General features: G+C 36.5%; 2 protein-coding genes across 2 annotated transcripts; both read right to left on the bottom strand.

Moving 5' to 3' along the window:
- Nucleotides 1-556: 556 nt before the first annotated feature.
- On the bottom strand, nt 557-5052 carry LOC110462628. Its single transcript, XM_021516682.1, has 5 exons — nt 4878-5052; nt 3279-3553; nt 2668-2866; nt 1964-2173; nt 557-1576 (listed from the first exon to the last, which is right to left on the bottom strand). Exons 1-5 carry the CDS (start codon nt 5004-5006, stop codon nt 977-979), a joined length of 1413 nt encoding a protein of 470 aa, XP_021372357.1. The 5' UTR covers nt 5007-5052; the 3' UTR covers nt 557-976.
- A 4433-nt stretch (nt 5053-9485) lies between these two features.
- LOC110462627 (60S ribosomal protein L17-like) lies at nt 9486-17486 on the bottom strand. The gene is made up of 6 exons (XM_021516681.1): nt 17395-17486; nt 16953-16993; nt 16351-16485; nt 15949-16047; nt 10393-10489; nt 9486-9673 (listed from the first exon to the last, which is right to left on the bottom strand). Exons 1-6 carry the CDS (start codon nt 17468-17470, stop codon nt 9522-9524), a joined length of 600 nt encoding a protein of 199 aa, XP_021372356.1. The 5' UTR covers nt 17471-17486; the 3' UTR covers nt 9486-9521.
- Nucleotides 17487-20757: the final 3271 nt, after the last annotated feature.

Here is a 20757-nt window from a genome sequence, read left to right as displayed (position 1 = left end):
GAGGAGTAACTCTGGTAGATCGGATTCAATGATGACGACTGATTAGGCTTTCTGTTGTCCTAAAAATTACATCTTGCCAAGCAATTTACGAAATCGTAGTTGTTCGAAATTTGATGTTTGAAAATAAATTTTAAAAATGTAGGGTCGAACTTATGACCTCAATGTAACAAAGTTAACACTTAGCCAATGTTTCCATACAGGAATTATAAATGTCATGCATCAACATAAGGGTAAAATTGATGTGACGCAAAGCCTATGAAAAAAGGGGTTGGGGGGGGGGGGGGGGGAGGTTATCTAAGCAAGAAAACTCATTTTGGTTGCTCCAGCTGCTATATACAAGGGAGACTACTCCAACTTTCTGAATGGAACTCTTCTTTGCGATTATAACTCATGCATTGGTACCATTAGCTGAAAGCTATAAAATAACCTTTTAAGTTTTTGATGCAAGAGAAGCACAAAACATTCCTTTAAACATGAAAAGGGAAAAGATATGATAATTCATGTTTGCTTTAAACTCCATCCACAATATAAGAAAAACAACAATATTCAAGAAATTATGTTTATAATTCACAATTATTTGTCAGATCGAAAACGATCGGAGATGCTTTATAGACATTTCATGTCGTACAGTTTTCAGTCTATACTTTTACCCCACTTTAGTCTGTAAACGTGCACGGGCGTAGTCGCTTATCGTAAGGCACTCGGGGTGTCTGACTGAACCTAATGAAATGTCCAGGTATCTTCAAAAGAATAAATTGAGTGGACCAATCATAGTAATACATTATTCGAAACGCATATCACAAGTCTGAAATTAGCACTAAGATGACATCATAATATAGACAGGTATCGTATCACACGTTTTAAATACACAAATCCATTCTGATGATAACACCTTTGAACGGAGCAAGATGATAGCTAACCTTCCGCTGTCATTGAATGTATTCCGGAAAATGTTAAGTCATTAACACTAGTGTGTTCATAGTGTATTAATTCCTTCCAACTCGGGATCTGCCTTTAACAGATGTGACCCCTGCAATCCTTGTTGCCAGACGGGAGAGTTGGGTTTGGGAAGGTCGCATGTCACTTTGGTGTCTGCAACGATAGGCGTCATACATAGCACGCCTTGACATTCCGGATTGCGTCTCGTGCGCTCCTGCCTGACCGCGGTAATGTCATGCTCGCGGACAGGCGTGGAAGAGTGGCTTGAATACAGTCCCCATTTTCGCATCATGTGATCTCGGATGAAGTTAATAGGAGTTTGTTCCGGAATCCTGCACGAGCTGTCATTCAGCTTAGTGTAGGCGGACGACACGCGCGGTGTGGACGTACTATGTAACTTTGACTGACGTCGTGGCCATGGAGACCCGTATGGCGTTCCTGTGATGCGTTCTCGCTGTGCCATCTCTGCTAGCTTTGCTGGAGACGGCGGCGATTCCGGAGGGATATCAACGGACTTCCTGTACGAGGACTGTGAGGCTATCGTATCTGTCTTTGAAGGAGGGTTGTACTTTATACGGATCACTTGGTGAGTCGCCTTCCATTTGTTGCATATCTTCAGATTTCGGCGAAATGCAAACTAAAAAATAAGCATGACATTGTCAAGTTTCGAGAAAGGTCAAACAGGACCGGACAAAAAGCGCAATGTTCTCAGAAATGTCAAAGGATGGCACAAAATAGCACTGTGACGAAAGGCGAAATAGGTTTGTTAATATAGAAAGAATGTTCGAGTCCTATACACATCCAATCAGCAGAGCCTTTCGCCTATTGACGGTATTGTTTACGCAGCAGATAATATTAAATAGATATGTACCATAAGTCTGTACGAGTGAACAGAATAGAGTTGACTGAAAACAGTTCGTGCTGGGCTAGCGAAACTCGGGAACCGCGCGACAAACTTAACTAAAAATTATATTTCAGATACAAGGGGACAGAGAATGTAGCAGAGAATCAGGGACATACGTACCCCACACCAGAGCATGAAAAAACACATGTTGACGGTGGCGAGGAGGATGAGACTAGTGGCCTCCCAGCTCTTCTTGGCGGAGGTGAAGTGCGTGGCGCCGATCAGACAGGACAGCGTTGTGGCGATGGTAGACGGCGCGTACCACATACAACAGCACATATCCGCCAACAGTAACCGCCTCTCTCGGCCAAGCTTCTTATTGGTCAGAAACTACAGAACAGGTAGGGAAACAGTTTAATTATGTTCAACTATAATTGTTAAGAATCACAGGTTAAGTCTCGCCTAGCATACATTTTTAAAATACCTAGTTTCACCTAGCATACATGTCTATGTAGTCTGTTTCAAAATGGTTCAGGTGGTAGTAATACATAGTATTACTAACAAATTACAATGGATGTCTACGTTAATCAATAAATATTTCATTATCTCTGTAAAGAATGATAGTGATATGTGGTAGAAGATACTATATCCAATACCCATTGGAAACATCAATGAATATGATGTGTACCGGATATTGATTGCAGACAACATGGAGCACCGTTTATGAGTTATCAGTCAAGTTCTATATAATGTAAGCAGAGGTATGTTAACATTTGGTCGACCTTGAAACCGTAGCGAATTCCCCAATGTTTCTTGCCATAGATCACAATATCTATCTAAGTATAGGAACAGTGGCAACAAAACGTGACCGGTACTGGACATACCCATTTACAGGACCTGGGTTTTTTGTTGATAGAGAACTGGAACTGACATATTTCACACTTTGTGGTATCGGAGGTACCCAGCCACTGTTCCAGGCAGGACATGTGCAGCATACCCATGGAGCCGGAACAGAAGCACGGGGAGATGAGAGCATGGTCCGAGTCGTCGTCGTGACAGATCCGACAAACCACTACACCATCACTAGAAATATGCACGTGACTTATTAATGTTACAAAATATCAAACTTCTTCTTTAGAGTGTAAGCGTCTTAGCCAACCTGATATTTATATACTGCAATCGTTTATCTAACAAATCTTCGGCGATGTAAAGATATGTTTACACCTAACGGGAAAACCAATATAGAAATCGAACAGGAAAATTCGACATTTAGGAATGTTGGCGTTTTAGCAGGGTGGCAAATGAAACTGACTTTATTTTGAGATATATCCGTTATCACCGATGAGTATATCGCGTGGTTATGTGGTTAGATATTAAATTTCTAAAAATGTGTCATTCCGTTATGTAATAGGGAGGTTTTGTTATTTCAATATTGATCTTTTGACTAATATCTGTCTAACCTTATGCTAATAAGTTCTCTTGACAAATGTCGTACCTGGTATCGGTCGGAGCAGGGAGCGAGCGGTCAGCAATGTCCACGGAAATTACTCTGGACATCTTGGACTTGTTCTGACTGTCACGTGTCTGCTGGACCCAGCGTGAGGTCTGGGCAGCAGCAACACTGTCTTCGTCCTCCGAGTAGCTCTCCAGAGAAATGCTCCCACTGCTGTCGTCACAGGCCAGTGGGTTCACGTACGCGTGCTGGGCACCACACCCCTCGTACGCGCGCTGGACACCACATCCACGGTCCTGATCGCAACACCCACAGTCCTTGATGACAGAAAAAAGTACAACATTTACATTGTTTATAAGCTCCAAGTTCGTACCATATATCAAAAAGGCGCGATTCTAGGACTTGGGAGTTCGGGAGCGTAGATGTGGGTTGGTGTTTTAGCCCTAATCGGGGGTCTAGGGGCGTGGTCCTCGCATCTTAGCACTCTGTCCCTACTAACCAAACATCAGCTTCATTTCACAATGATCAGAAATTGAGAAAATATTGCTTGAAGATTTTAACATGTATGACCCCGTGACATTGAGAGTATGCCTATTTCATTACATGACTGAAAACTGTATGGGACTCCATCTCAAGTACCTACTGCATAAATATCAGGACCCTGTGTTTTTTAACCCCAAAAAGAGATCATTGTCTTTCAAACTTCTATTTCTGCATGAATCAGACTGTTATAAGTACCTGTTTTGGTGTCTATTTTAGATGTGTAATCAAAAGATTAATTGAGTTCAATGAACGATTATATAAATATTCTTCGCGTGTTTCGCTTTGCGGAACACGTTCAAAAATTATTTGAGACGCATGTGACGGTATGGTGGTATACACATACGGTATATTACTTCAAACAGAGATTAAACGCCTGCTATTGAGATTTTGATTTTGTTAAGTAACAACGCACATAATTATCTCTTATTCTGAGATCGAAATATTTAACGCATTTTCCTTACTAATGATTACCTATACCTACATCATCAGTACTAGTGGAACGTTCGGCTGTCATTCTACAACAACTCGGTCCGAAAGTGAAATCCTCAAAACAATTTAGCTATTTATATCTGATTCGAAACAATCACTCGACAAAGAAAAAGGAACTGAGGCAACAGGAAACGCTGCTGGGGAAATGAAATATAATTCGTACAAAAAATTATGAAATTGGTGTTATGTGAATGGACGGAGCTTTCGTCAGATCTCGGTGTTGAGGAACGTGTATTATACAGTTCTAAATTGTACACTATATAATTGTATGAGTACCAGGATGTAGGATATATTATATGTATAGATACGAGGATAGTAACATGCAATGCAACCGAGTTGTAACACAATGTTGTGTTTGAAATGGGCCAATATTTGTTATAAAAGAGATACTGAATGTGACAGATAACAGAGCTACTACTTAACATAATAACGTCTTCTTCCGCATTTCTATCCAATCCCCTGTAACAGGTGTAAGATACGCATTTAAAATCGAGTAATCTAAGAAATCAAGATACATTAGGAAATTTTAAGTAAAATGTATTTAAATAAACGATATTCCACATGAGGAAGAAATTACATAATATTGATAAAAGAATAATTCAGCCTTACCTGGTGATCCGGGGGGTCCGCTTGCTCCCCCTCCTCTCCGATCCCACAGGCCATCAGGTAAGATCCATTTAGGGTCCGACTCAGGTTCTTGATAGGGCCATCACGGGTACTTCCCTGGGGCGACGCCATCACTGCCAGTCTCGATAGTCAGACTGACCACTCCCGGCGATCAGACTGCCCCCTATCCTCGGGTGAGTTGGCTAGGCGCGAAGGTATGATATCTACTCAGTCGCCGCCAGGTAAATTACTTTACCTATAAACCTACTACATCAGGCACCATAGCAACGGTGCAGGTACGCGCAGGTCACTGGTGAACTGTTGTTAACTGACCACTCTATGTCTTTTATTTCACAATGAGTTATAATTTCATTTCATTATATAATATATAGTACTCGTTCTACCTTCATGTTGAGGTTGTATGATTGACTTTGAAGTTTTGTCATTTCCTAGAAATTTGGTTAGATTAAGGTTTTATTTGTATTATTTCCTAAACGACTAAATTATGCAACTAAATTATGCTTCATAAGAGTCCGCTAGGTTACCTTAGGAAAACCTTAAAATTTTCCCAAACTTATACCAATTTCATAATTTGTAAATATTATGTATGGAATTGAATCTATTGCATATGTTCTCCGCCATTGTACAAGATATTTGTAAAGTATTTATCTATATGTATATTTCTGTACGCCTATATGCAATGTGCATTTGGTAATAAATTGAATTGAATTGAAAACTGTTAACTGACCACTCCCGTGGGCACTGTATTAGAAAGTATGCCCTGTGTTTCATGCAAAATTAATGTAAGATTGTATGATCATTATTAAAAAAGCCTGCTACTAATCTTATATATTATTGCTCGTGAATTTTATTGTTTCTTTTTCAGAGATTTGCTTTATTACAATGCAATAGTTTCACGTGTATAATACATGTCCTCAAACGCTTCGTTATATATTATCCAAATGTCAAATTAACGGGAGGTTACGTTATGTACGGGATGTACGTAACTTTAATTACGTTCATTTTCAAGATGGCGAACGCGAAAACAGGGGCGCAGAACATGGCAGATTAAACACATTTCTGCTTCTTACTCGACTCGATTATTCACAAACAAGAGTTATAATGTCATGTGAACAATTACGAAGCGTATGATGAAAGTAACGACCCGTTAATTTGGAATGTAAGTGACTTACGACCATGATGTACGTAACTTGGTATTTGCTACTGAATTTGTTTTTTAAGACTGTAAATGAACCATTCAACTTATTTTCATTTCCCTTTTTCATTCGCTAAGTCATGGTATCAAACAATTCTATATATGCTGAACAAAAATCACAACTGAAAAATTATCTTTTATGATTAATATCTAAAAAGCACGCAATTGTCAATTCATCAAATCGTTCAGTATATCTGATTGCGGTTCTTATAGTCATATTACTACTCTATTTCGACAATAATAAAAGAAATGATACAATGGAGCTGGTATTGTAAACAATATTTCAACCCCCGGATGAAAAATAAACCCAAACTGATTATGTCTCTGCTGAGCGTCGAACCACATGGGGTGCATGGCTTGTCTCGCCGGAAAAAATGAAATGATGGAAGCAAAACCCTGTATTCTGAGGACATTTCAGCTAACTGACCGCTCTGGTGCCATCTGAAGAAGAAATTTAGGAAGTAACTTTTTGGTTTGTTTTAGTTAGTCGAGATATTTTCAGTGACGTTTTGATATTCCACAATTCGAGTTTAATTACAACATCTACAATCAATTGTGTAGAAATTAGTGACTGGTTCTGTAAACCACAATACAAATCGAGTTTGTACTACGCTCAATGAGCTGAAGATTTTAGTTCTGATGTTGGTGAACGTAATCAATGGCGTCGACTAGAGCTAGGTTAAAAATAGCGGTGTTTACAGTTTGTGGCTATATGATGTATTTGAACCAAAGTGTTCCAGTCACTGCAGTCAGTGGTTCGCTATGCATGGTGGTTCAGAACCTCATTGACAGTAGCCGAAGTCGTTAGTGTAAAATTAAATACAATTTGTACTACATAGGTACAGCAATGCATCTAGCATTTACTCAGTTTCATCTACATGATTTAACAGATCATCTGTTACGCTCATCTTTGATGAGTTGCGCTCACCTCGTTTTTGAATCGATTCATTTACCTAAACCTAAATCTGAGTTACGTTCATCGTTACAAAATATGAACCTATGATACTGACTTATATACGCTTCCGAAATTTTCATATTCTGTATCAGTTCCCACCTCTTGGAACATCGAGGAGACCAAGTCCGATCTACTGCTCCCATCACAATCTTCCTTTTCGGAAATGTTTCCTTAGATAGGAACCTCTGGTTCGCCTGCTGTAAGCTGCAGAGGGAACCGTAGCTCAAATAGCAAAATTTCAAAATCAAATTCCTAGAATTTCAAAATAACATAACATCGATGGATCTTGAACTACGGTTCCCGCAGCTAGCCTGCTGTCACAATAATTAAACGTGTCTGGGCGTTGTGCTCCCATGTTCCGAGATTACGACTCACTAGACCTACCATCTTTTAACTGTTCTTATAATAAAGTTGCTAGACCGCAAAACTCTAAAGAATCGATGTCAGGATTTATTTTCAAGTTAAATTGTATTTTTCCAGCATCTGTTTAGATTGTAACACATGTATAACAATGTAACACATGTATATTAAATGTCAAATGGTTGGCACAATTATATTTACACCGGTGCCATATAAGATAGCACCGAATGCTATCATATATGAAGTTAAAAAATAAAGATTACGGACAAACACAAAATACACTAGACGTATACATGCACATTCCAAAATATATTGGACAGTCACGACACCTGTGTCCCGAGACGGACAGACAAGATAGGATTAGGAAACGGTCTGATAACTTCTTTTTTTTTAAATTTATTATACCCCAGCAGAAGACTGAATCTTGTCCTGAAAATTCCTTAAATTTTTCTCCTGAATCAGTGCACCAGTTCATTTTTTTCTCTCGCTATTTTTGTTAAGAGTTATGCCCCTTTAGTAAAATATTTTGGTCCAATTCAATTTTTATGAATCCACTGCCACTTGCATCCTTTGGAGGAAGCTTGTCAACGTTTATTAACAGGCAACTAGAACTGCAGCCGATTCTGGAGCCACATCTTATTACAGCCGTTTATATTCCAGCAGATTACTTGATAAACCTTATTTATTAATCATACAAATGACAATCAAAATAATCCTAATGTTTGTTTTCAAATGTTTTGGTTATTAAGCCGTTTCCTTGACGATACAAAGGATACTGTTTTGCCCAAGATCTGTGGATGGACTCCTTTGCACCTAGTCCCTGTCTGGGGTAATGTTGTCTCATCACTTATTAGATCACAGTAATCCAAGTTGTACCTTAAGGATTCCCCCTATGTACAGTAACCCGACCTTAACTTCTGTTTAAATATAACAGCAGCACCGTTGGCCATGTTTGATCATTTTTGGAGAATATTAAAAACGTATAAAATTACATGCGAGAGAGAAATGAAATTCAGATCATCTTTTTATTGAAGCCGAAAGTTTTTTCAATTCTTCTAAATACTGACAGGAACTAACTATGTTTTGGTGATTCGAGTTAGTTGGTATCCCACCTGTTTTGATTCCAAAAGAAGACAAAGTTCTGACATCATCCTGTAGAGGTCAGGTACCTAGCCCCGCTAATGTTGCAAAGCTCTGGATTATTTCTCCAGATTGTGAATTAGCATGTGCACAATGCAATGTGCTTGTAGCCGATGCAGTTGCACATTGTATCTTGGACTGCTCTGGCGAAGAAGTGTTAGCTTTACGCGATAACATCTTCTCCAAAATAGACGACTACTGACGTTGCTCTGGACCAGGTGAGTCGGAATATTCAAATAACAACGTTTTTCGGCTCTCCTGATCTTTTTGGAGATCTTTTTGGAGAAGACGAATATCTTTTCTCGTCTTTTGTACGAGACTGTTGCAATTTTGCAGAGAAAGCCTCTGCTCTTACCCTTCAATAATACATGTGTTCCTGTAAATAACCTTTTTGTATTATACTGGTTGAAGGCTATGCAATTGTTAAATGTAAGTTTACATCATTCAATCAACTTATTTTTCGAGTCATTATACATTATTTTGTAACTGTATTACTTTTCTTATATCTATTGTGTATTAAAAATATGTATTTTATATAACTCTTCATGTATGGAGGAATAAAGATATGAATGAAAAGGAAATTCCGTAGATTCGAGTGATTAGAGGTCTACTAGCCTCGGTGATTTTTTTAAACTTGAAAAAATAACTGCCGATTTATGTATTTTGTTCATTTGATCTTTATTATTTATCATAAAGAGTCCTGCAATGTATAAATTTCATTTTTTGAAAAACTTTATCAAAGCTAGTCATACCAGAAACAAATGGTTTCCATGATCAAAAGGAAAACTTCACTTATCTGAATGCTTGAAACAACATGACTATCAATGCTACAAAGTTTCAAAGAAGAAAACTGCAAGGTAGTGAATCACTTTGTTTATCAGTATGATAACAAAATAACAGATAAAATCCATGGCCTTCAGAAAAAACACAAACCCTTTGATTTGAACCAGACACGTTTAATTTAGTAAAGTAGTATTTAGTCCCTCATCATCATCTTTTGCCTCTTAAGTTTCTTCTGGGAGACCTTCTTTTTGACTGGTTCATCTTCACCACCAGGGCCGGGGCGGGGCACAGCCTGCTCCCTTTCCGCAAGAATAACCTCAATGTGGCAGGGGCTGCTCATGTAGGCTGTCAACAGAACAATGTGGGTTGTGATAGTTATCTCCCTTGTAAATCAAAACTTGCAGAACAATGTGGGTTGTGATAGTTATCTCCCTTGTAAATCAAAACTTAAACAAAACAACCTTTTCTCTCTCATTTAAGCAAAAGCATTCTGTAATAATCATGAAATGGCATACAACAGAAAACTGTTCAATATCCGCTATATATTTCTTTAGTTCTAACCAAGATGAACTCAAATGTACTTGTGCTTCAGCTTACTACTTTTGGAATGGCATTTATTTCCTCCAAATCAAAAACATAATCCTTGTTTAAAAATTGTTTTTAGTTGCAAGGTTTTGTTTTCAGTTGCAATGTTGCAAAGTAAGCACAATATCCTGATCATTTCTGGTAGGTTTCAAATACTCATATACTGGTCACTGCCATCTTTGTTTCTGAATATTCAGATTTTCTATTCTACAAGGTATTTTCATTCTTTGTCCGTTCACAAATATCCAAGTTTCTCTATTAAATATTTGTTTATATTTTGAAATACTTATTAAATATTTTGAAATACTTATTAAATATTTTCCTACATATTCCCCATCCCATATGATCTTACTAACAATGTAAATCACTTAAATTTTATCAGTATCATGTAATTGGAATTGAAATTTAAATATCTTGTTCATAATTTTGTTAATTTGGATTTAAATGATTTACAACAGGGGAGTGCTGGTCATACTTACGGTTGATACGTCCATGAGCCCTGTATGTTCTTCGCCTCATTTTAGGGGCCTGGTTGACCATGATGTGTTCAATGACGAGATGATCTGTGTCAAGACCCTGAAAAACACAAGGATACCTCAGAGTGAATATGGGTTAATAATACAGGTGTATCAGGTTTTCTACTAACTACTTAAGTTCAATAAGGTAAACAGTCAAAGGAACATCAACACCCAGGATTCAGTTGCTCCTTCGTTACCTTACTGAATTCATTACTCTTGGATGGAGCTCTGTTTGAATATCCTTGTGATATCCACCTCTGGTGCCTGTACCAGACAGACCACAGACCATGTCGCTGCACATAATACTCGAAAGAGGGTGTTGCAGAATATCTAGATAGATAGGATAATTGTGTTGGTTTGCCAACATTCTACTTTTCATACCTGCTTAAGTGTGGCTTGACACACTTACCTAAATGTGAAAAACTTATATTTGGAGTGAAGAGTCATTAATCTCCTGTTGTGCATTTGAATTGTCAAAATATTGGAACTTAAAATCGTTTTTATGTCTCTGCCATCCTTTTTTTACCCAAACTAACAAATGAGTGTTCTTTCTCACCTTAGCAATTCTAGTGTGACATAACTACTTATACAGCCAAGCTAAAATTAGAACCAGTGTTTTTGTTACCTAAATTTTACAACAGCCTGTTCAACACTTTATGAATTGGGGAAACATAGCATAATTTCTATTAAATTTGGGAATATAATATTCCTCAGTTTTGGGTCATTTGGAAAAATAAGGCACTATTTAGCTAGGGGAAACAGTCTGTATCTGCCAGTAAAACTGAGCAAAACAAATCACCGAGAACATGGGTCATTAAGCTGTCTTTAGATGTCATATATCTATTAATATTTATGTTGTGTTTTGAATACTACCTGCTAATATTAGAGTTCAGTTACACTAACATATGATTGATGGAAACAAATGACGTCTTTTGACACCGAATTGCAGCAAAAATACTAAACATTCTAAACTTCAGAACTCTCTCAGATTTAGACTGGTAGCTCCCTTTTAAGCATAAATACAGGAAGAATAGACAGAGCAATATACTACTGTCTCGGAGGATCCATTTAGCACTCAACATGAACGACAGTACGAAGAACTCTACTCATAGGAATTTGGCCATCACTGTTTATGCCAGGAACACTGGACATGATAAATGAGGGAAGGACACCAACTATTTTTGCTTCATAGTCAAACATATTATTTGCTATTCCTACATCAATGTAACTAGTCCAAGAAACATCTCCAGCATGAAACTAATGAGCAATTGAAATTAAAAGATCAAATACCTACCAATATTAAAGATACAGTTACAGTTTTAGGAACATTTTTGACAATTTCCATGCAACATACATGTATTCCCAAAAAAAAAGCAGTTTTCCAAAAAAGGCATAATTTATTTTGTAATTTACTATAACTAAAGGAATATTCCTATTTTATAATATATCTATCTATGAAATGAAATTGTGATAACATATTTTTTACAAGTACAAAGGAACTGAATGTGCTATGCCATCTATCAAAACCCACAGTTAAACTTCATGGGAAGTCTAAACTGGGATCATACTAATCCACTGTCACAAAATTTTCAAGCAACACTGCTGCTTTTATTTTGCAATGTTGTTAGAAATTTACAAATTTGTTTTAAACAATTAAATTGGAAAATGTTAAGAATATCTGAACTGTTAAATTGTTTATGACAAGATTATAAAAGTTCAGTCTATTTCAAGTAAAATATCTATTCCACTCCTGGACTCTGGGATACATATATATAGGGTACCAAACAGAAAATGTAATAAGTTATTTGCAAAGAAGTCGGTGTTCTCCCCAGATATTTTTTGATGTGCTATGGGATCTATTTTTTAACCCCTTCCATCACAGCACGGCGTTGCGAACCGTTTCCGCATCGCAACCAATCAAGCGCGAAGCCACTTTGAGAAAGAAAAAACTTTAACAAGAGTAAAGATTTTTTTTTTTAGTTCATTCTAAATATATAGCACTACTTTAATCTTCACATTGCATTATAATAGCTCATTTTCTTTATCATTTATTTTTTTAATACTTACACTTAACAAATAGTCTGAATCAAGAAAATTGATAATTTTAGCAAATACTTCAGCATTTCTATTCCAAAGATTTCATCATAGAAATAAATGAATAAATGTCCGAGGATAAATAAATTATCATAACATCAAACCAAAGGTATTTATTTTGACAAATTATTGATTTATTTTTAAATCGATGATTTATTTTCAAAATTCAATTCCTATCAAGTCAACAAAAAAATCTGAAATTTATGATAACAATGCTGTTTTCAATATAAACTTAAATAGTGATACAGTTATCAAATTGAATTATAATAATGTTACTTGTCAAACTGGGAAAACCATGTGCTATTTATAAATTTGGCACCAAAATGATTAACGCTCCTCATCCATGTTTCAAAAGCCATTGCATCACGGATTACGTAACATTACTCAGGTTATCAAAACAACATGGCCACCACATGCAGCCTGGACACTTACGATCTATCTTACTGTAGCCCAATTTATTTCAAGTTTTCTAAAATTTGTATCGACCGTGTTTTGTTGATAAAAGCTTCTCACATAGCTTAATATTTCAAGCATTAAAATTTGATGGCCGCAAAACAATACAGCAAAGTTAGGTCAGCCGACGTTTGGCATTTTACTGAAAGCTACTGTCTGAACTTCTGCGTTTGTATTTCTTATTTTGGTTGTCAGTCACATATGAAAATCAAAATGTAGATTGAGGCCTTGATAATTAACAGAAATTTTGAATTATAATTAGGCGAATTACATGTTGGTAATTGTGGTCTATTGTTCACGTTTCACACCTATACGTAGTTCACAACCCCCACAGGTAAATCTACCTGCAGGGAAGAGTTCGTTGATCAGGGTGTCGATCGAGAGAACAATAAAAAGCTAGTCTAATGAGGGCTAGTCTAATATTGGAAACGGGAGAAGAGGTTAGGCATATCATGATTTGTGAGAACTTTGCAGTTGATGTATAACGGTCAAATAGTGATGCGTAGCGGCTCAAAATGCATGCGTAACGATATCGTTACGCTAAAACAGCCTGGGGAGAACACTGGAAGTATTTCCAAAGGCAACCTGCAGGTTATGGTTAGACTCTGCAAACTCTAGATCAAAAATTCCTTTATCAGAAGTTGCTAAAACCCTTTAATTAAGAATCGGCTTTAGCAAACCCAAGGATTAGCAGTCTTTGATAAATCTAACATTTTTCTGCTTAATCATTTTAATTAACAGTATTTTTCATTTTTGTCTTTCCTTTTCTCGTTTTTTACCCATCAAGAGACGATAGAATTATAAGTCATAAATTAGAAAACTAAAATGTGTTATATATTTAACTTTATCATGATCAATCTGTTATTCAATAAAAACTAGAATTATGTCAGTGTGACATTACAGCCGCTCACCACTTTAAATTTAATTGCTTCAGTGACACGTTGAGCATAAAAATCTACTATAATAACTCAGATATGTGTTCTGTATTCTGCTAATTGAAAATCAGGTCATCTGATGATGTTGCGTTTAGGATTTTCAAAATCAATCACCTCTTAAATGATGCCTTAAAAACATTTCTCCCTCTCCTCTTTTTTCACCCTCTTTAAGTGTGACGCATTGTTGTAATTTTCATTAATTAGCATCCTCCAATGATGTGACATGAGCGTTTACGTGCAGAATGGCAATCGGTGAATGGATAATAAAGAATAGGTGCATTTTTTGCTTGTGAAATGAAGGATAATTAACAGTAGTGGGAAAACATGCATGGAGAAAAGAGACATTGTACTCCTTTTATTTTTATTTATTTTTTATTCATATTAGTGAAAATTATTAATATTTGTAGCGACTATATTTACCGTCATTGAATATACAAAATCTCACAAATGTTCTTGGAATATATTTGAATTATATTTCCCAATGCGACTTTACCAACGTAAGAGTTATTTCCCTTACACCCAATTGGATACTATTTTGACACGGCGCGAATTCTTGTCAAACAGCAGCGGCAGTTGTGTCATGTTCTTAAATTGTTACACTTTCATAAATAAATACACCAGAAATAGCATGCTGTGTTACAAAAATGTTTGATAAGCATACACAGTTCACATATCGTCTCGTCTCGGAGCCATTAGTCTACCGTTATCAACCTAAGCACGATATGGCATATATACGTTACCGTTTCAAACATCAAAATAGAGTTTATACTTCATCACTCATACGGTTTATAAGTTTATATATTTACTTCTTCCTTCTACAGACAGCGTCAATGCTTGACAGTCTTCACGTGTGCTTTCTCGAATCATATGTGTTTCACACGCGTAACACTCCCCAGATCGCAATCCGAGTTGCTAAAACGCTCAAACCTAGTGCACGAATTTCACCACCACACAACTAGAATGCACCAGGGACATACAGGGACGTATAGTGATATACTGTCCCTGAATGCACCGGAGATAAACATTTTGTTTTCAGCAATTATTTAAAGTATGGATTATTATTTTGAGAAGAGTATCAGAAGACTGTATGTAACCCACAGGTGAGTGTCAGAGATTCTACTTTCTATTTACGATAACGAAACTATATAGCGGAAGCATGCAATACTGAATTATGCGCACGCACCCCGAACGGAAGGGGGTCCGTCATTTCGTTCTCTGGACAGAATTTATAAGCCGCTCGGCTCTCGCCAAGAGCGGCTTAAAAATATGAGAGTTTTAGTTCCATCAACTCTGGTCTAAACTCTAAACCCTAACATGATCCTCTCCATTCAGGTCTTTTGATCGATTGATTGATTGGTGAACATTACGTCCGCTTCACTACAGAGTAGGATTCAGGTCTTTAAATTAAGTGTTTCCCAAAGAAATAGGCATCATTCGCATCTCTGAGAGGACACCCTGACCTATTTTACGGATCTGTGACCTGATCATCGAAGTGGCTATGCCATATTGCATCTTTATTAAAATGACGGTGTATATAAAACAGAGGCTTGGATTTTGTTGATTTGACAAATTGTTTTCTCATTTAATATTTTTGCACAACTTACGAAAAGCACTTATTTCTTTTTCGCATTTAGTAATCAAAATGTGCAAATTGTGGAAAATGCATTCGGTAGCATTAGAAGAGGTAGACGGGGTTTTCAGTAAGAACAGGCAGCAGGCAAACATTTCTGGTTCTGTTCCCATTTTGACCTGTTCAAACCATTTTTTCCTCAAGTATCTCATATGTAACTTTACAAAAGTTGGCCAGTTAAAAATGTCATTTTGCCTGTTCAAAAAGAAGTTACTGAAAGCCTTGGTATGAGATTTATTTTTGAGTCATGGTGTTGGGTAGATTTTTTTTTACTGGGATAGCCATTATATACACATTTTGTCCTATTTTATCGAATTTCTAAATGATCTTTCTAAATACACTTGTAACAACATTGAAAATTAATTCTCTTTCTTTAAGATTCAGAGGAGTGCACAATAGTCCTACCTTGTATTCAGCATTGCTCTCAGCATTCTTCAAAAGCTGGAGCAAGAACTCTGCACTTTTCTTTGGCCATCTACCTTGAGATGCCTTAAAAGGTTTAGTCTGAAAGATAATGAGGACATCTTATACAGGATGAAACTGGATAAATAATTAATTCTCTATTTGAATTGATCCACAAGAAGATTGTGTTAACAAACAGATAAGTTTTATATATAAACAAAAAACATACATCATTTAACAAGAATTACAGTAGATCGATTTTAAACATGCAACTTTTTGGGGGTTAAAAAACAATTGTGTCTTGACGAAGGAAAAGGCCTAATGCTAACTTAGAATCTAGGAACTGTCAAAAAGTACCCGAGGGAGGTAGGTACATGTATGTGCAGGTGAGTAATGGCATATTACCTGTGCACTCCTGCCAACACCTCCATTGAATCTGCGGAATGGAACCACCTCCTTTTTGTCCATCACATTCTTAAGGTATTTAGTGGCTCTGGTGATGTGCATACGTTTTATAGCCTGGGCCGTCTCCCTGGTGTTCTGAAACATAACATTATAATTATTAGAGCATTTTTTTAAATCACCTAAGATGTATTTTGACTTTATTTGCTTTCATTTTCTTCTTCTCTATAATCAATGGGTAACTAATACACCTGGCATGTATAGAAAGCATCAAGAAAATCAAAGCATTCCTTTAAGAGTTCCCTCGTACAGACAATGATGCAGACAACACCAATAGATTGATCCATATATATGTTACCTTTGCTTCACTATAGACACAAGTAATATCAGATTCATTATATGTTTGCAGAAAAACAAATATAGAACAAAGACAAATATTTGTGTGGTAGTATTTTAGTTACAAGTCAATTGGAGAGGGGAATTGCCTCCATATATCCATGGTTTGACATCCTTTACCTTGTGTCTAACCATTTACCAGTACAATAATGAAAACGAACGAGTGACAGATTTAGTTTCTTACACGGGGAAACAAATGGAGCTCTTACCTTGAAGTGAACTCTAAGGTAGGAACCCCTAGCCTTTGCAGCTACAAAGAGAAAACATCAGAATGGTTGTGTGTGTGTAGACATTGCATTCCTGACTGCATATATATATCATTTTCTTCACAATTTTTATTCATTTGCACCTTCCAAAATAAATTCAAAATTTGTGTCAGCAGAATTTAAGTCTTTAATGAAAACATTAAAAAATGTTCACACACAGTGATCATACCCTTTAGTATATTGTACAGCTAGTCACTAAAACATAACACATAAATATTTATCTAGTAGTGCAATATGAACCAAACCTGTAGCCAATCTATACTAATAAGCTTTAAGAAAATGTTTGGAGACACAATTTCTTTTACTTAATTTTTTTTTAAATGATGCTTTTAAATTCATAAAACAAGTAACCCAAATATCATTTAACATGTCAATTAATGCTTACACTTTGTGGGGTTCTCGGGCTCCGACGAATACCGTGTCATACTGTTGGCTGGTTCTGAAAAAACAACATTATACATGTACTGGAAACAAAACCAAACATATACATGTCTCTCCTTAACACTAGTCAATACGCATATTTGGGTAATGTAAGCAATACATAGATAACCTCAAGTTCCCTCAAGATATCTTCAATGGCTTAAATTTACAGCCAGGACAAGATTTACTGAAAATGTATTATAAAGTAGACATTGAACACCATGGGCACCCTCTGGGTAGCGCAGTAATGGCTACTACCGGGTATAACCGTCAGATCATTGGATACGGTGTGCCTTACAGCAACGTCAGAAATCTCAACTGTAGGTAATCATTTCTCTAGCAGACGGATACATGCGCCTCACTATAAAACAGGAATGCACATGCGGTGGATTGATGCGGACAAACCGGAGCATGTATGCTGATAAAATGGTGAAGTCTGTAGTGTTGCCAGAATGAGATTAAAAAAAAAAAACAGATTCCTTGCAGAAAAGGTTTTTGGTGAGCTATATAATGATTGAATCAAAGTGGTTCAAAATAAGATTTATAAGAAACATGATGACCATGAATGATGGAAAGGTTCTGTTGAGCAATCATATTGGTTCCTTCCGGTTATTAATATGGCCTATGACTGTATGAGTAGTTGGTCTCTATAAAAAGTATGTGCAACACTCCATTTGTGATTAAAATATGGATGACTCCTGATGACCACATATGTTGTCTACAAGACAGATGTTTTTTCAACATAAAGTCTTTAACCCCGGACATTTTGAATTATAAGAGTTCAAATGTGTCTTTAAATTTCAGCAGTGAACGAGTTAAAAAGATGATGAACTGATTGTAGAAGAAATTAAACTTTCTGTAACCACAGGTTTTGTTGCCATTTACTTGATATGACTGAAGGCAAATCTCCTCTCTCACAAATTCAAACCGTATATGTTGTTTCTATCATATAATTCTAAAAATAAAAATACTTGTTTTTAACCTATCTCTCTGACGCTTCTAAATAATGTTCAGTATATTGAACGTTTTAGAGTATCCTGTTGAAGTTAATATATCCAAATGTTTAGGGACAGCTATTCATATTTTCGGGGTTCGGGAGGGGACAGCATGGTTTCTTCCGCATTTATTATTATACCAACTATAAACAAACCCTGTAGCATATTCATATAAAAAAATAACTGCTCACCAGACACCACGGCTTAACGAAAACCGACCACATTTTGAAACTTAGAACCACGTTTATAATTACTCCAATGTAAAATTTTAGATAATAACCGATGCCAATCACTTGCAACGACTTGTGTGAAAAAGTGCTGTCGACATGAAACGAAAACGACACCATGGCAAGGCCAGTATCACACCAGTCGGCAGTCAAACGTTAAAAAGTATTTCCTTTGGCAAGACGTTTATCATAAACCCATTACAGTAAATTTCAACTATCCCGACGGGTCAACACAGGTTCGATTTACGGGTAAAAACATCGGTTTCACTCAATGTCCAAGATCATATTTGTGAAGGGAATCGGTCGTTATAGTGTGTGATAATGATGAAAACAGTGAGATGAAAGTTCAAATTTATTTATAATGATGAAAACAGTTTGATATATTTACAGATGACGGAGATTCAGAGGGATTTTGTAGGCATGATAAATATGTACACATTCTCACCCTAGGTTGAGCCGGAAGAGGAAGTTGGCATATTGTATATATATTACTTCGCACACGCAAATTGACCTGAACTGGTTCGTTGAGAGAATTTCAGATTATGGCGCTTAAACCTATATTATGCCCTTTCTTAATTAATCTGACAAACACATGAACCTGTCAATGTGTGATGTAATATAATAATAAGCATTTTTTTTCTTCTGAATTCCTTTGCTCCTACCTGAACAGATTGCTAATTAACCCCGAGACATATATTTATTGTAATCGTACCACTGCCGAAAACTAAGGCTACGCATTGGAAACAGTGTATAACTATTAGTTATAATTATAATTATTAGTGTATTAGTTATAATGACCTTAATGAAAATAAATAGATGGATTCAAAAAATACAATAAATACCATTGTTTTAGCACGGAATTATATTTGCTATCTAAGTCTGTGATTTTAGTGTAAAAACACAAAAATGTGTATCCGAAACGAGGTATACGAAAAACAAAAGTTAATGAATGATTTTTCAGTAATGCCACGGAATTCATGGTAAACGCAGTTTGCAATCCTTTATCCATTGCAATTAAATAATTCTCTTATGCAAAGAGAAAGAAAAAGATATGTTTAATTTTCTGATAAATGAAGATTAAATGTTAAAGATATTTTTCATGTAAATTGAGCGATGTTATTTCACATGCAGACACACAGAGACGTTATATAAGGCCCATATGTCGCTGAACACGCACACAATTCTCTAGTAATTTATCTGAATCCCCACAAACAACACAATTCTGTTATACACAACGATTATATGTGGACTTGCTCATTTGTTACAGCTATATTTGGACCTAAGCTAAGGTGTTTAGAGGAATTTTACACGTTTTAGGGGTTCAGATCAATTTTTAGTAAAAATGCCACCCCATTGATCATAATTAATATAGTCGTATTTTATCATCGTTTGGGTGGCAGTCTAATCGAAAATCGATCTGAACACCTAAAACGTGTAAAATTGTAACAAATTCTCAAGTCCACGTGAACGATTATATAAATAGTAAATCATCTTTGCCATGCAATATATTTTTTATGAAAAAAAATCATCTATTCTGTCATTAGGGAGAATTTCTCGCTAGCTCATTCGGCCAGAGATGTATAAAATACTATAATACGTCTCTGATACAAGAGGTCCCGAATTCAACTCTCAGTGGAACATTGAAAATTAGTTATCTGTACGGAATTAGATTGCTATCTAAGTGATCTTTGTTACATTGTCGCCCACCTAGGGACAAAAATATCCAGCGATAACTTTCAAAAGAATCGCTATGTATGATCCCTGGAAAACTTGGGACAAGTTCTTTTCTGGAGAGTGAGTATGTCACCCTTGTAATACTAGCTGCTTCTTACCGACTCAGCTAGGGAGAATTTCTCTAAAGCTCATGCCATAAGATCAAGGGTTCGACCCCGGCCTAGCGGAGACATTGACAGACAATGACCTTTATTTCGTGGGTTACCAACTAACAAACATTCATGGCGAAGCTGTCAAATCCCAAACACCGAAATCAAAAGCAACTGCTCTGAGGCAATAGTTTGTGTCATCCACACGTTAATCAGACCCCCACCCCCGTCATCCACACGTTAATCAGACCCCCAACCCCGTCATCCACACGTTAATCAGACC

This window comes from Mizuhopecten yessoensis, unplaced genomic scaffold (genome assembly GCF_002113885.1).
Source record: "Mizuhopecten yessoensis strain PY_sf001 unplaced genomic scaffold, ASM211388v2 scaffold10815, whole genome shotgun sequence".
Classification (NCBI taxonomy): Eukaryota; Metazoa; Mollusca; class Bivalvia; order Pectinida; family Pectinidae; genus Mizuhopecten; species Mizuhopecten yessoensis.
The sequence above is the reverse complement of the archived record's forward strand: the minus strand, read 5'-3'. Positions and strand labels throughout refer to the sequence as shown.